This window comes from Notolepis coatsorum (genome assembly GCF_963971535.1).
Source record: "Notolepis coatsorum genome assembly, chromosome: 1".
NCBI classification, from domain to species: Eukaryota; Metazoa; Chordata; class Actinopteri; order Aulopiformes; family Paralepididae; genus Notolepis; species Notolepis coatsorum.
Genome location: NC_140165.1, coordinates 57584846 through 57598770, shown reverse-complemented (window position 1 = coordinate 57598770; position 13925 = coordinate 57584846). Strand labels below are relative to the sequence as shown.

Below are 13925 nucleotides of genomic sequence, written 5' to 3'. Positions count from 1 at the left end.
GAAAAATAATCCTTTCAGGGTTGCCTATTGAAATACTGTACACTTTCCTACTGTACACTTTCCTGATTAATTGAAATGGGGGACCCTGATGTAAACAAGACGAAAGTCTTTCTCTGGTCTGCATCCCCTTAACAATTGTGTGTATTGAGCTGTACTGTATTGTACCCATTCTGCAATCTGTTAATAAAGTTTTCAATCAATCAATCAATCACACCTCCAGTACAGAAACATTGTTTGAGTTTGCGTGTCAGGTAGACCATTGATTGACAGTCGAGTCTGCCAATTACATCACATCGCTTGCACTCCGGTGCTGCAGCTGGACCCATTGCCCACCTCTGCTGTTGATAACGCTAGCCAAGTTATTATACACACAGATACACAGTGGGCCAGTGACTTTGGTGTAGGGGTGTAACAATGCATCGATCCTAAGGGGGAAATTCAACTGCATCGATTTGAAAATGTTAGAATAGATTATCGCAATTTTAATGTGTACACGTTATGTTATTGTCATGTCCGTTACAGCCAACACACCGACATATGCTACTGCATCAACGTTATGATTAACAAAGCAAGGCATTCGTTTTGTTGCATTAACGTTATATTACTATTGCTATCGATAAATCTAGGTGTTCTAAAATCTATTGCTATTGGTAAGAGAGACTATAATAAGTTGGTGTCTCGGAAAACGAGAGCCCTGATCGCGGAGTTTCAGGAAGTAAACAAGAAAAATGAGAGCTTCCGATTGGTCATTTGCTTTATTTCCCATGAAACCAGTCACTTCACTCTACTGTGATTGGACCGTTGGCTTGAGTGCAATGTGGGACTTGTAGTTTTTTAACGATCTCGCAGCGGAGGAAAAAAAAGACGAGAGAGGCTATAATCTGTATTCGCACAGCGTGCGCGTAATTGATTTTTACCGTTCGCATACAAATATTTTTAGGGGCCTGCTTATGAACTACACGCCACACGGCGGGCAGCCCTCTAAGTGTCATGCGCCAAAGGTAAAAACAGACCGCCCCTGGCGGGCGGCGGGCTTTAGTTTCGGTCCCTGTTAAACTGTTAGATGTGTGGTCTGATGCAAATGGTCGAATCACTATTGCTAAAATAGAATGCTCTAACCGGAAAATTGCGCTGATTTCTGCATACGCCCCTAATTTGTATGACACTAACTTTTATGCTGTACTAACTTCAGCTATGTTGAAACTACCTGATTACTCTTTAATAGTAGGAGCTGATTTTAATGCAGTTTGGGATCCATTGATCGATAGATCCAATCACGCGGAAAACTCTGATCAGAAGCAAGCTACCACAGCCCTACAGGCCCGTGCGTCAATAATTTAAATGAATATTTTACCCAGAATTAACTTTATCAGCTCCATGCTCCCGTTACCTCCTCCTGTTGGTTACTTGCAGAAATTGCACTCTGCCTCGTATAAATTCGTTTGGAACAATAAACGCCCGCGCTTGAAGAGATCAACTGCCCAAAGGAGTAAACTCGATGGGGGCTTAGCATTTCCAGACTTTAAATATTATTTTCAAGCTTTCTCTCTGAGACCTTTGATCACTTGGTTTGACGCTCAAGCAGCTGTATCTTGGCGACCATTGGAGGAGAAGTTGGTGTCACCATATAGACTTCAGGATAGGGCTGGGCGATATGACCAAAAACGTTATTGCGATAAAATTATAAAATTATTTTCATATAATTCGATATCGATAATTATCGTCGATATAATGTCTGTCAAGTTTAATTAACTTCTTATGCTGCTGCGAATGTCTCAAGTCGAGTTGATGTCGTCATCAGTCCGCGCACGTTAGCAGTTAGCCGACAAGCGGAGTATCTCATGACAATAAATATGACACTAAAATACTCTCTTCCGCCACAATATATTGAAACAAACTGTATACCCCACACTACTATAAACGTGGCCTCAGAATTCAAAACACACACATACTCGGCACGTAAATATATAAAACATCTCCGTGCAAGCTAATTAGCCTAGCAAGCCTGTAGTATTTAAGCGGTGTATTCCATGACAATGTGCTAAATATGACACTAAAATACTCTCTTCCGCCACAATATATTGAAACGACGTCCACTGTATACCCCCACTACTATAAACGTGGCCTCAGAATTCACGCCACACACATACTCGGCACGTAAATATATAAAACATCGCAGTGCAAGCTAATTAGCCTAGCAAGCCTTGTTGTTGAGTGAGTCCTACCTCCTTCCGGGTCTACTTCGCTCTCGGCCATCTCCTTCACTGATTGGTTGTTAGCTGTTGTGCGTAATCACGTCATCACGTAACATTGGTTGTTGTTAGTGAGTGTGCTGAGCCGAGGCTGAACGGAGCCAAGCTTGGAAAATCGATATATCGAAACTTTGCGACCACGTTTCATGTTTATTTCGAGGAAATAATTTATCGCGATAGTTATCGTTATCGTTTTATCGCCCAGCCCTACTTCAGGATATTGTGTATACCAACATATCAATTAACACTTAGGTCGCCAGGCTTATATTCTTAATATACCATCCTCCGCCAGCTCTATTTGTCTATGGGGATGTTTACCTTATTTGCAGGGCTATAACCTTTTAAATTGTATTGCTAAATTGACATTACTATGGCCCATTCAATGTCCTATATCTATTGTTCAGGGTGTAGCAACATTATACTTTTTCATTCACATATTCATACTAAAATACGGTCTAAAGTATAAGTATGTTTTTATCGTTTTCTGCAGCTTTCTCCAGAATGTGATTTATAGCCCCAAATGCATTATATTGATGATGAAATACAGTTTGATAGGAATCTGCGCGAGATAAAAAATGTCAAATGGACGTGCTTCTAGAAGTTACTACTGATCATTAGGGATGGGTACCGAATTCTGTACTTTTGAGGCACCGAACCGAAACACGTCGGTACTACCGAGTATCGAATCAAGTGAGAAACCAAAAAGAAAAAAATATATATATATATATATATTATTTTTTTACTTACTTACTTACTTTTTTTTTTTTTTTTGTACTTTTTTCTTTTCATGTCAACGTTCACACGCACAATATATGCTTACCTAGGATTTGACTTGATTCAACAACAAAGCAGTCGGAGCAATGACAAGCCGAAAACTGTCGAAATTATAGTTATTTGAAGTTTGGATTAACTTTTTACGACTGAGGTAGGTAAATTAAATTTCTTGAGACTAAAGTACAGAAAAATGGTACCGTTGGGTACCGGTATCGATTCACAGGTACCGGTATCTGTTCAAATGTGAAAGGTACCTATCCCTACTGATCATCTGATGTTGACCGGATGGGGGGGGGGTTGTTTATAATTCCGTGGCCAACGTTAGATGATTCATCTAGTGTGGGTGATATGATCATTAGAGCAGTTAGTATCGAACGCGTTAAAGAATAACGCTGAATCTTACCATAGCTTCCTCATAGCGTTGGGCGATGAGCGTGGAACAGAAATATTCCTATTATGGGATGTAGAAATATGCGATCCATTTCCAGGTTGTATAATAGTATATACGTCCAAATGTTGTTTATCGAGTTATTGGTAACGGATTGCTATCCGTTGTGTCTAGCTCGAGTCCTGGGACTATTACCGAGTGATCGGACCGAATTGAAATGAGCACCAGCTTCCATTTCCTGTTTCCGCTCTGGGCGATCCACCGATCGGCCACCAGATGGCGCTCTTGAACCGTTGGAGAGTTGAGAGGGGCTCAACAGTAGATCTCAAGTCTCCGGGGGAGAAATATGATTTCGATCACAGATTTTTGAAATATTGATATCAAAGACGTGGTACAGCGTCTTTGGCAGAATGAGCATGGCGGGGAAAGACGTGCTACGGCGTTTTTGGCGACCATAGTGTTAATCTGTGTGAACGATAATTCAACGTGATTTATTTGATATATATACATTGGAGAAGCATATTTGGGTACTTGAACATGTGCTATATATTTGATATACTATTATTATATATGTATAGTATATATATATACTTTTGAGATGACTGTCGTGAGACCAAGTCAGTGTTTGTTTGTCTTATTGTTAACTTTTTTTTATTTCTTTTCTTCTGTTTAATGTTATCTGTTCTATGTGGACAATGATGACAATACAATAATGCATATATGCATACATATACTTTGATTTGTATGTCTTCAAAAAAAGTATAATAAACAAAGTGGGAAAAAAAACAGTGTGGAGAGAGGTATAGCTATGTGAGACTTGTGTGATGTGATCTCAACTACTGTACGAAGAGTCCTAACTACTGATTCACTGATATCTCTATCTCCCTCTCCGTCTCTCTCTTTCTCTCCCTATATGTCTCTATCTCTCCCTCTCTGTCTCCCTCCCTCTCTGTCTCCCTCTCTGTCTTTCTCTCTCGCTCTCTCCCTCTCTGTCTTTCTTTCTCTCTCTCCCTCTGTCTTTCTTTCTCTCTCTCTCTCTCTCTCTCGCCGGCCCCCCCTCTCTCTCTAGGAGATAATGGTCTGTTGGTGTGCCGACTGGAAAACTCTCCCCTGGCGGTAGAGAAGGAGTCTAGACTGTTGCTGTATGAAGACATGGAGCCTGACCTGGAAAACCTCAACTGTACCCAGAAACTAGCTAAGGCTAGGATAACTAGTGAGACACACTCTGTACCCAGAGACTAGCTAAGGCTAGGCTAACTAGTGAGACACACTGTACCCAGAGACTAGCTAAGGCTAGGCTAACTAGTGAGACACACTGTACCCAGAGACTAGCTAAGGCTATGCTAACTAGTGAGACACACTCTGTACCCAGAAACCAACTAAAGCTAGGATAACTAGTGAGACTAGGGCTGGGCGATAAAACGATAACGATAACTATCGCGATAAATTATTTCCTCGAAATAAACATGAAACGTGGTCGCAAAGTTTCGATATAGCGATTTTCCAAGCTTGGATATGAGCACACGCACTAACAACCAATCAGTGAAGGAGATGGCCGAGAGCGAAGGAGACCCGCGCTGCACCTCTGGGTAGAGAGGTAGGACTCAAGGCTGGCTAGGATAATTAGCTTGCACGGCGCTATTTTATATATTTACGTGCCGAGTATGTGTGTGGCGTGAATTCTGATGCCACGGTTATAGTAGTGTGTGGTATACGGTGGACGTCGTTGCAATGTATTGGGGCGGAACAGAGTATTTTAGGGATATTTAGTACATTGGAAATATGGCTGGCTAGGATAATTAGCTTGCACGGCGCAATTTTATAGTTTGGCTGGCTAGGATAATTAGCTTGCACGGCGCTATTTTATATATTTATGTGCCGAGTATGTGTGTGGCGTGAATTCTGATGCCACGGTTATAGTAGTGTGTGGTATACGGTGGACGTCGTTGCAATGTATTGGGGCGGAACAGAGTATTTTAGGGATATTTAGTACATTGTCATGGGATACACTGCTCGCTCTGGCTAACGTGCGCGGACTGATGACGACATCAACTCGAGACATTCGCAGCAGAAAAACAAGTCTATTAATAGCCCGTCCATCGGCGCCGGGCATAAGAAGTTCATTAAACTTGACAGACATTATATCGACGATAATTATCGATATAGAGTTATATGAAAATCATTTTATAATTTTATCGCGATAACGTTTTTGGCCATATCGCCCAGCCCTAAGTGAGACACACTGTACCCAGAGACTAGCTAAGGCTAGGCTAACTAGTGAGACACACTGTACCCAGAGACTAGCTAAGGCTAACTAGTGAGACACACTCTGTACCCAGAAACCAACTAAAGCTAGGATAACTAGTGAGACACACACTGTACCCAGAGACTAGCTAAGGCTAACTAATGAGACACACTGTACCCAGAGACTAGCTAAGGCTAGGCTAACTAATGAGACACACTGTACCCAGAGACTAGCTAAGGCTAGGTTAACTAATGACACACACACTGTACCCAGAGACTAGCTAAGGCTAGGTTAACTAATGACACACACACACTGTACCCAGAGACTAGCTAAGGCTAGGTTAACTAGTGAGACACACACTGTACCCAGAGACTACCTAAGGCTAGGCTAACTATTAACTAATGAGACACACACCTAGAGACTAGCTAAGCTCCTCTCTCTCCTCTCCAGTTTCTCTCAGCCAGGAGGAACACAACCAGACTATCCCCAAACAGACCTCTCCTGCTGCATGGCAGGCCCTGTATGCAGACCGATACACATGTCAGGTAACTGAATTATTGATAGTAGTAGCAGCAGTAGTAGTAGTAGCAGTAGTAGTAGTAGTAGTAGTAGTGAGCAAGATACTTAACCCCTAATTACTCCCGATGTGCTGGTTGGCACCTTGCATGGTTGTCTCCGCCATCTGTGTTTAAATGTGTGAGTGAATGGGTAAAAATGTGAGGAACAAATTGTAAAGTGCCTTGGAAAAAAGTGCTATATAAATGCACCATTTATCATTTAGTAGCAGTAGTAGTAGTAGTCAAACGAAACCCAGACAAAACAAACATAATTTTCACCTGCGGTGCCTTCAAGGACAAGTTGAGGTTGATCTTGGAGCTTGTTTAGTGACTTGTCAGGTAGGATCTGTGGTGAAACTGGACTCACTAGTTATGTTCGTAGATGGATCTTCATGATCAATATAGGTTTAATAGTGAAACACATAGTAATAAAGTACATGTAGGTTAAATGAGCTTGGCTGAGAGGAGTGCTCTCATCCTCGCCAGCTAGGAGACACTGGGCGAGAAGGGGGCAAAGGTCCTCATTCACAAATGGACTTATGAGAAAAGTTATGAGCAAATTTCATCGTAACTCCACTTACGAACTTTTCGGGCCGATTTTGGCATTCTCAAATGGTTCCTTCTCGGGGGTTCACTCGTGGCTAAGAGCAGGATTTACGAGCGCGGAAAAGCAGTCGTAAGTCGGACAGACTGGTGTGTGCCCATGGTCTTAACACAATGGCGGCCATCCACGTATATATACGTGATTGGGCGCCATCCTTTTATTTTTTTGATCAAATCTTTTTATTTTCATTTTTCAAACAAGAAACAACACAACTCGCAACACAATAAGTAACAATATTACATAAAAGACATCCAAGAACATAAACTAACACAACAATGATTAGACAATAAATTAGACAGAATATACATTTACATACATAACCAGTCAAACTAAGTTGTCATAAAGTAAAAGGGAAATAAAGTGAAATAAAATATTTACTATAAAAGTGGGCTTACCAAGCCCCCTCCACCCCCAGGCCCGGCAACCGCAAGCCACAGCCCCGGAGGACCCACAGCCCAGCCCCCCCGCGAGCCAAAGCGCCACGCCTCTTTAGTGCCTCGACCCGCAGAGACCCCGAACCACGGCCCCCCCCCAGTCCGATTGGGCGCCATCCTTTGAAGGCCAACCACGTATATATACACGTGGTAAACTCGCTTTTGCTTTTATTCCATTTTAATATCCTACTCAATGTCACAGAGCTGTATTTTGGCTGGAAAAGGCATATTGGGACTCCGAAAGTGCAGTACCGGCCAGATCCTGGTATTGGCGCTGTCTTGAGAATGCAGTTTCCCCTGTTGCAGACCGGGTGTCACTTTCTTTCCGCTCCGGGTTAGCTTTTCTGTTAGCCTAAAGCTATGGCTTCACCAGATCGCCTGGAATACTTTTTGCGACGCCGAATTCAGTATGCAGTAAAGGAATATAGCATCAGCCAATGGACATATCGATCTACCGGATGGCGATCAAATAACTGGGAAATTCTTTTTGGAATCCAACCGGCCACAGGTAAGAGTGATTTGGCATCAATTTCAGCCTGATCGGGCCTTGTTCTCATAGCCATCCACCCGGTCAGCGTATGATGTTGCAATAACGAATGCCGTTATTGGTAATCAATAATCAGAAACGACTTCCCCCCCTTTCATGCATTCATGGTGGAACATCATACCGATTATATGCATTTAGATTTTTAACTCTAGCTTTTGTAGGGCCGAAACGCCAAATCGATTTAACGTTATTATTAGCTTAGCGCCCTATAACTAGCTTTGCAGGAATTACCCCAGACCATTCTGATATAAAGTTAATATTCACGACACTATAAAACGGGAACGTATTGATGAAAACATTATTTCTTTATGGCATATTGAAGGGAAGGTTTATACTGTCAATTGCACACATAGCAATAATATAAAATATAGATTTAGCTCTACAAACAACCTCACGCACAGTGAAAACTTGTAATGAAAAGCTGGCCTCAAGCTGGCCTCATAGTCTAATCCCAATGGCCCTGAATGTGTTAATGGCTTAATTTGGGAGAAATCATTGGTGATTGCGTTCATGTCGATTCTACAGACATCCTCGGATTTAAATAATTATAATAATAATAAATACGACAATATTTGTATCACAAAAAATTACTTTATAGTCATGCCTCAACAAGGCATTGTGATGTCCGAAAATAAATAAGAGCACTACATAAACACTGCAAATGACCGTGAATAAATAAATAGGAACTAAACTCAATCACGCAGATATAGCTATACTGTGGAATAGAATGGACACATATACATTCTGCTCTCAGCACATCCCAGTCCTTTCATGTAGGCTATATATTTAATAATATATATCATAAATCTATAGTTTATTAGCAATGACACACTAACGTACATTGTATTGTACTTGTGCTGTATAATGACAATACATTTGAATCTAATCTAATCTAATTTTGATCAGTCGCAAATTGCTTTCACGCTACCACGCTTCAATATGAATTGAAAATGGGGGACCCTGATGTAAACAAGACAAACGTCTTTCTCTGGTCTGCATCCCCTTAACAATTGTGTGTATTGAGCCGTACTGTATTGTACCCATTCTGCAATCTGTTAAATAAAGTTTTCACGGGGGGGCAGGTGGCGCACGGAGATTACGTTCGTCACCAACACCGGGAGACACTAGGATTCGCCTGTTCGAATCCAGCTCCCGGCGTTGCTATCAGCTTGGCTGGCCTCTCGCACTGATACAATTGGCTGTATCAGGGGGTGGGAAAGCTGAAGGGTGGGTCCTGGGCGTTGTGGACAGCGACCCCTAAAGTTTGGTCGGGGCGCCTGCTCAGCAAGGGTTGGAACTGAGGAGAGATAGTGTGCCACACTCTCCCCGGTGAGAACCTGCACGGCCAGGTTGGCCTGCCCCAGGCTGCACATGCGTCGGAGGAAAGCATGTGACAGTCTCCGGTCTCCCGGACCAACAGTAGGGGAAAGTACGCAACAACCAGGAAGGGTGGGATGGGAGAAAAATCGGGAAAAAGGAGGGGAAGAAAGATAAAAAAAGAAAAAAAAAAGTTTTCATTCATTCATTCATTCATTCATTCACCTGTTTAATATTTTCACAGGGTCAGCACAACCGAAGTGCAATGCTTAGCCTCTCCCTTCCATTATAAGGATGTGTTGAATCAGTTTGCACACGGTCCTTGCATGCCCTATATTATAAGGAGCTGGCAGGGCGTTTCTGTATGCAAATTCGGGTGTAAGAGAACGCACTTTCAGTTTAAGCCTGCAGTTACATTAGGGCCAGTTTCGTTTTAAAGTTTCAGTTTCGTTTTTCAGAATGCTACGTAATGGCAGGCAAGTTAGACATCGTTTTGCCTCTTGAGCACGAGTGATGTATATACATGTAGTACAATGCCAAAGCAGTAGGTGGCGATGTAGCTCAAACATGAAGGCCATTTTCAACCAATCAGAAAGGTTGAACGTGCCACTACACTTCCTGCTAAAAAACAACAGTCCACCATCTTTAAATATTTCGCGTGAGCCATTTAGCCAACATAGCATTTATTTTTCAGCAAAGAAAGTGCAATAAAAGTGCAATAAACAAAATGGATACATTCACTGTGTTCTGCCTCTCATTTGTTGATGAAACAAAACTAACATCAACACAATTTACCACCAAGAGCGGATAGTTTAGTCTCACAAAAAGATCTCCGATGTTGTTAGCTACATGCTAATGTGAATGGCATTCTCCATGTATATAGTTAGCATCGAGGCTATTAACGTAGTAACGTTAACGCTAGTAGAAATGGATGAAAACTGTATTTAACAGATTGCAGAATGGGTACAATACACACAATTGTTAAGGGTATGCAGACTGTTGTAGTTTTGGACTGGGCTCCTTATAACAATAACTTGACAACACATGGTAGCCGCAGCTACTCGGGACAGCTCTGCTGTAAACACTGGAAATAACCGTGCAGGTCTCTACTGCGCATGGGCATTGGGCAGAACGGCTCCGTATCCGGCTCGCGCAAATTACATGGCACCATTGTCGGCGAGTTTCCAAAACGAAAACACCCTTTGAGCGTTGCCACTAGGAAAACGCGTTTTCCTGCCAAAACTGCGTTTCTTTTTAACTTGGACATGCAAACGTAATCATTCGAAAATAGAACGTTGCTGTTTTACCCCAGTGTAACCATGGCCTAAGAATGAGTGACGTTCTTCATTCATGAGATCGAAAGCGATCATTGTGGCCATTCACAAGCACCTCTCCATGCGTTCAGGAATCCGGTGGAGGACTATCGAAATAACTCTTACGAAGTTATTTATGATGAAACTTAGAGGGGGGGAGGGGTCTCTCACCAAAGTGTGAGATTTAAGCTATTGTTAGGACAAACAAGAGGGATTCCTCCACAGATCTAAAACCCTCAACTTGTACTTGAAGCCAGATCTAATATTTATACGTATTTCAATGTTATATATATGTCTGTCTCTCTCTGTTTCTCTCACTCACTCTCTCTCTCTCTCTCTCTCTCTCTCTCTCTCTCTCTCTCTGTCACTCTGTTTCTCTCTCTCTGTCTCTGTCTCTCGGTCTGTTTCTCTCTGTCACTCTCTTTCTCTCTATCTGTCGCTCTCTCTATCTCTCTCTGTCTCTCTGTTTCTCTCTCTGTCTGTCTGTCTCTCTCTCTCTCTCTCTAGGATGGTGTGATACCCTCTCAGTCAGATGTTCAGTTTACTGTTTTGTTGTTAAACTGTGACTCAGCAGGAAACCCTCTGGAACACTTCAGTGCTGAGGAGGCAGGTGGGAAATATATCTATGTATGTGCTGTATGTGATGTAGGGCTGCACGATTAATCGTAAAAAGATTGCGATCTCGATTCATAGACGTATGCGATCTCATTTCTAAATGACGACGATTCTGATGTATTTGCATTTGCGTCAAAATGGAGATCAGTTGCATTAAAACACTCTCCTATTCCCCTATGCATTCACGTGTTGACTTATTTGCTTCGGAACAATCCCAGTTGCGATATCAATCACACTTACACCATGTAAAGCAAAACACGCTATTAATTCAACATTCAATATATTTTCTTACTTTTGTGTTGACTTGTCGCCAGATTCCTGTTTTTGGGTTCCAGATGAGAGGTAGGAGCTGGACAACACAACGGTTCCATAGCCTGAAGTCTAATAGTCATACAGTCCAAAGTTTATAAAAATCCCACGGAAAAATTGTTTTTGTAATGTGATTACAACGTGATTATCCAAAATGCTGCGCTTGTCAAATGACGCCCTGAGCTGACTGACGAGAGCAAAGTGTCTCGCATACGGGCGTAAGAGAGGAAAAGAGACTTGAGTTATTGTGTATGTTATAAGAGACTTTTAAGTTTAAGTCAAGCACTTTCATATATGTTATGTTTAAGTTTAAGAAAGAGTGCAATACATGTTTTTATTGAAAAAATAAGAATCATGTGAGAGAATCGTGATCTCAATTCTTAGGGAGAAAAATCGTGATTCACATGTATGTATGTACGTACGTTATGTACTGTATGTATGTACTGTGTGTATGCATGCATGTACTGTGTGTGTGTGTACTGTATTATGCATTAAAGCATTCCGTCTCCAGACGGATTTCCGTCAATTTGATTGGGGAGATCCGTCCATTTGATTCGCAGTCTGACGGAAGTATTTGCATGATTTGTAGATGCATACAGATTGAAACAAAATTGAGCCAATCAGAGGCGCCAAATATGGAAAAGGGCTTTTTTTTCCTATCGCGCCAAGCAGTCATCATCACTCAGCGACTCGAGAGACAGGTCGCATTTTTTGCAGCCTCACGCGTCAACTGCTTGTTTACCAACGTCACAGCCACCACGCTGCTTGCACTCGCTGCTATATACCGATTAGCTAACGTTAGCTTAATAGCGTCTGTTAAATGGAAGGAGTAAGCCGGCCACTAAAAAGAGAACCCACCGCGGGGTTCTCAGATGAAAAGTATCAGCGGGACCACCTAACAAAAAGTTTCGAGAGGAGAGGACGTTTGAAGAGACTGGCTAGGCAGCGCTACTGGGGGCTGTAGTGGTGAGTTAACTTGTTCCGTGTGCCGCAACGATGTCAAAAAGAAAAACAGAAACAACACGTTTGTCATTGTCGTGTTACTTCACAGTACAATATGTGAGTCCCCTGCTGTGGTTGTGAGTATACGTTTATTAGCTTAACTCCGTAGCAACATCACACAGGTGTAGACAGTCTCCTCCCCACCGTATATATTCTCTCTGTCAGGATCTATGGGTAACATTACTGTATATTTGCATATCGTATATGTCACAAATGTAACAGTACTATATACCTGTAGTATGTCCCTATGCCATAAATGTCATGATGTCAATGTCATGCATGTCATAAATGTCACTGAATTGAAAATGGGGGACCCTGATGATGTAAACAAGACAAACGTCTTTCTCTGGTCTGCATCCCCTTAACAATTGTGTGTATTGAGCCATACTGTATTGTACCCATTCTGCAATCGGTTAAATATTGATTGATTGTTATAACGGATTGCAGAATGGGTACAATACAGTACAGCTCAATACACACAATTGTCAAGGGGTTGCAGACCAGAGAAAGACTTTCCTCTTTACATCAGGGTCCCCCATTTTCAATTCATCATAACATATATGACATACATGACATACAGATAGATAATACTGCTACATCTATACATTTATGACGTACCAGATTTACACAGTATTGTTTGTGATACAATAAGAGTCTAAAAAAGAGAGCATATACATTTGACGAAGAAACTGTACATTGGAGGAGGTTGGGTGGAGGGGGGGGGGGGACTGTACATTGGAGGTGGTTGGGGAGGGAAGGGTTGGGTAGGCGGGGTGGGGGGGTAACTGTACATTGGATTATCGACGAAACCGAAACAAGTAGGCTCCCTTAAACGCCAACGCTATTAAAAAGAAATACAGTGGAGGTTAAAATAAGAATATGACTTGGCCTGAAAAAAAATTCAGTCAGGAGATTTTTTTTTGCTTTAATCCCTGAGACTGTATACATATGTATGTATTATAGTGTGGATTTCTCCAGGTGTGGTCAGCAGTAGCAGCCCCTCCCCCTCTATACCCCACTCAACTCCAACACACACATCGGACCAAAACTAAAATATGTAAACAAAGTACAATAGTTTCAAGTTTCAAGTTTCTTTAATAGTTGTCATACAGAAGTACAGAATACTTTCATACAAAATGCTTCTTACTGTTACGCTCCAGAGACTGTGCTAGACAAGATAGTATCAAATAACATAGTATAGCATGTAATTTAGAAGAAGAAAATGAGGTCACAGTGTTCGGTATAGACATATGTACAATGTTCTGAGTTACCATATAATATACAATACTATGTTCAAGTTTCAAGTTTCTTTAATAGTTGTCATACAGAAGTACAGAATACTTTTATACAAAATGCTTCTTACTGTTGCGCTCCAGAGACTGTGCAAGACAAGATAAGTATGAAATAAAATAACATAGTAAAATTAGAAGTAAAAAAAATGAGGTCACAGTGTTCAGTTTAGACATATGTACAATGTTCGATGCAGAATAGACGTAGTTACCATACAATATACAATACTGTGCAGTGTACTAATATACAATACTATATAGTGCAAGGCAGAAATGGAG

General features: G+C 41.6%; 1 protein-coding gene across 1 annotated transcript in view; it reads left to right on the top strand.

The window, feature by feature from the left end:
* gpr180 (G protein-coupled receptor 180) overlaps positions 1 to 13925 on the top strand; it is a 52703-nt gene that overhangs the window by 5816 nt on the left and 32962 nt on the right. The window contains exons 2-4 of the mRNA XM_084318113.1: positions 4484 to 4627; positions 6110 to 6204; positions 10939 to 11041. Of these exons, the coding sequence (XP_084174239.1) occupies positions 4484 to 4627; positions 6110 to 6204; positions 10939 to 11041 (342 nt within the window). The remainder of the gene's footprint in view (positions 1 to 4483; positions 4628 to 6109; positions 6205 to 10938; positions 11042 to 13925) is intronic.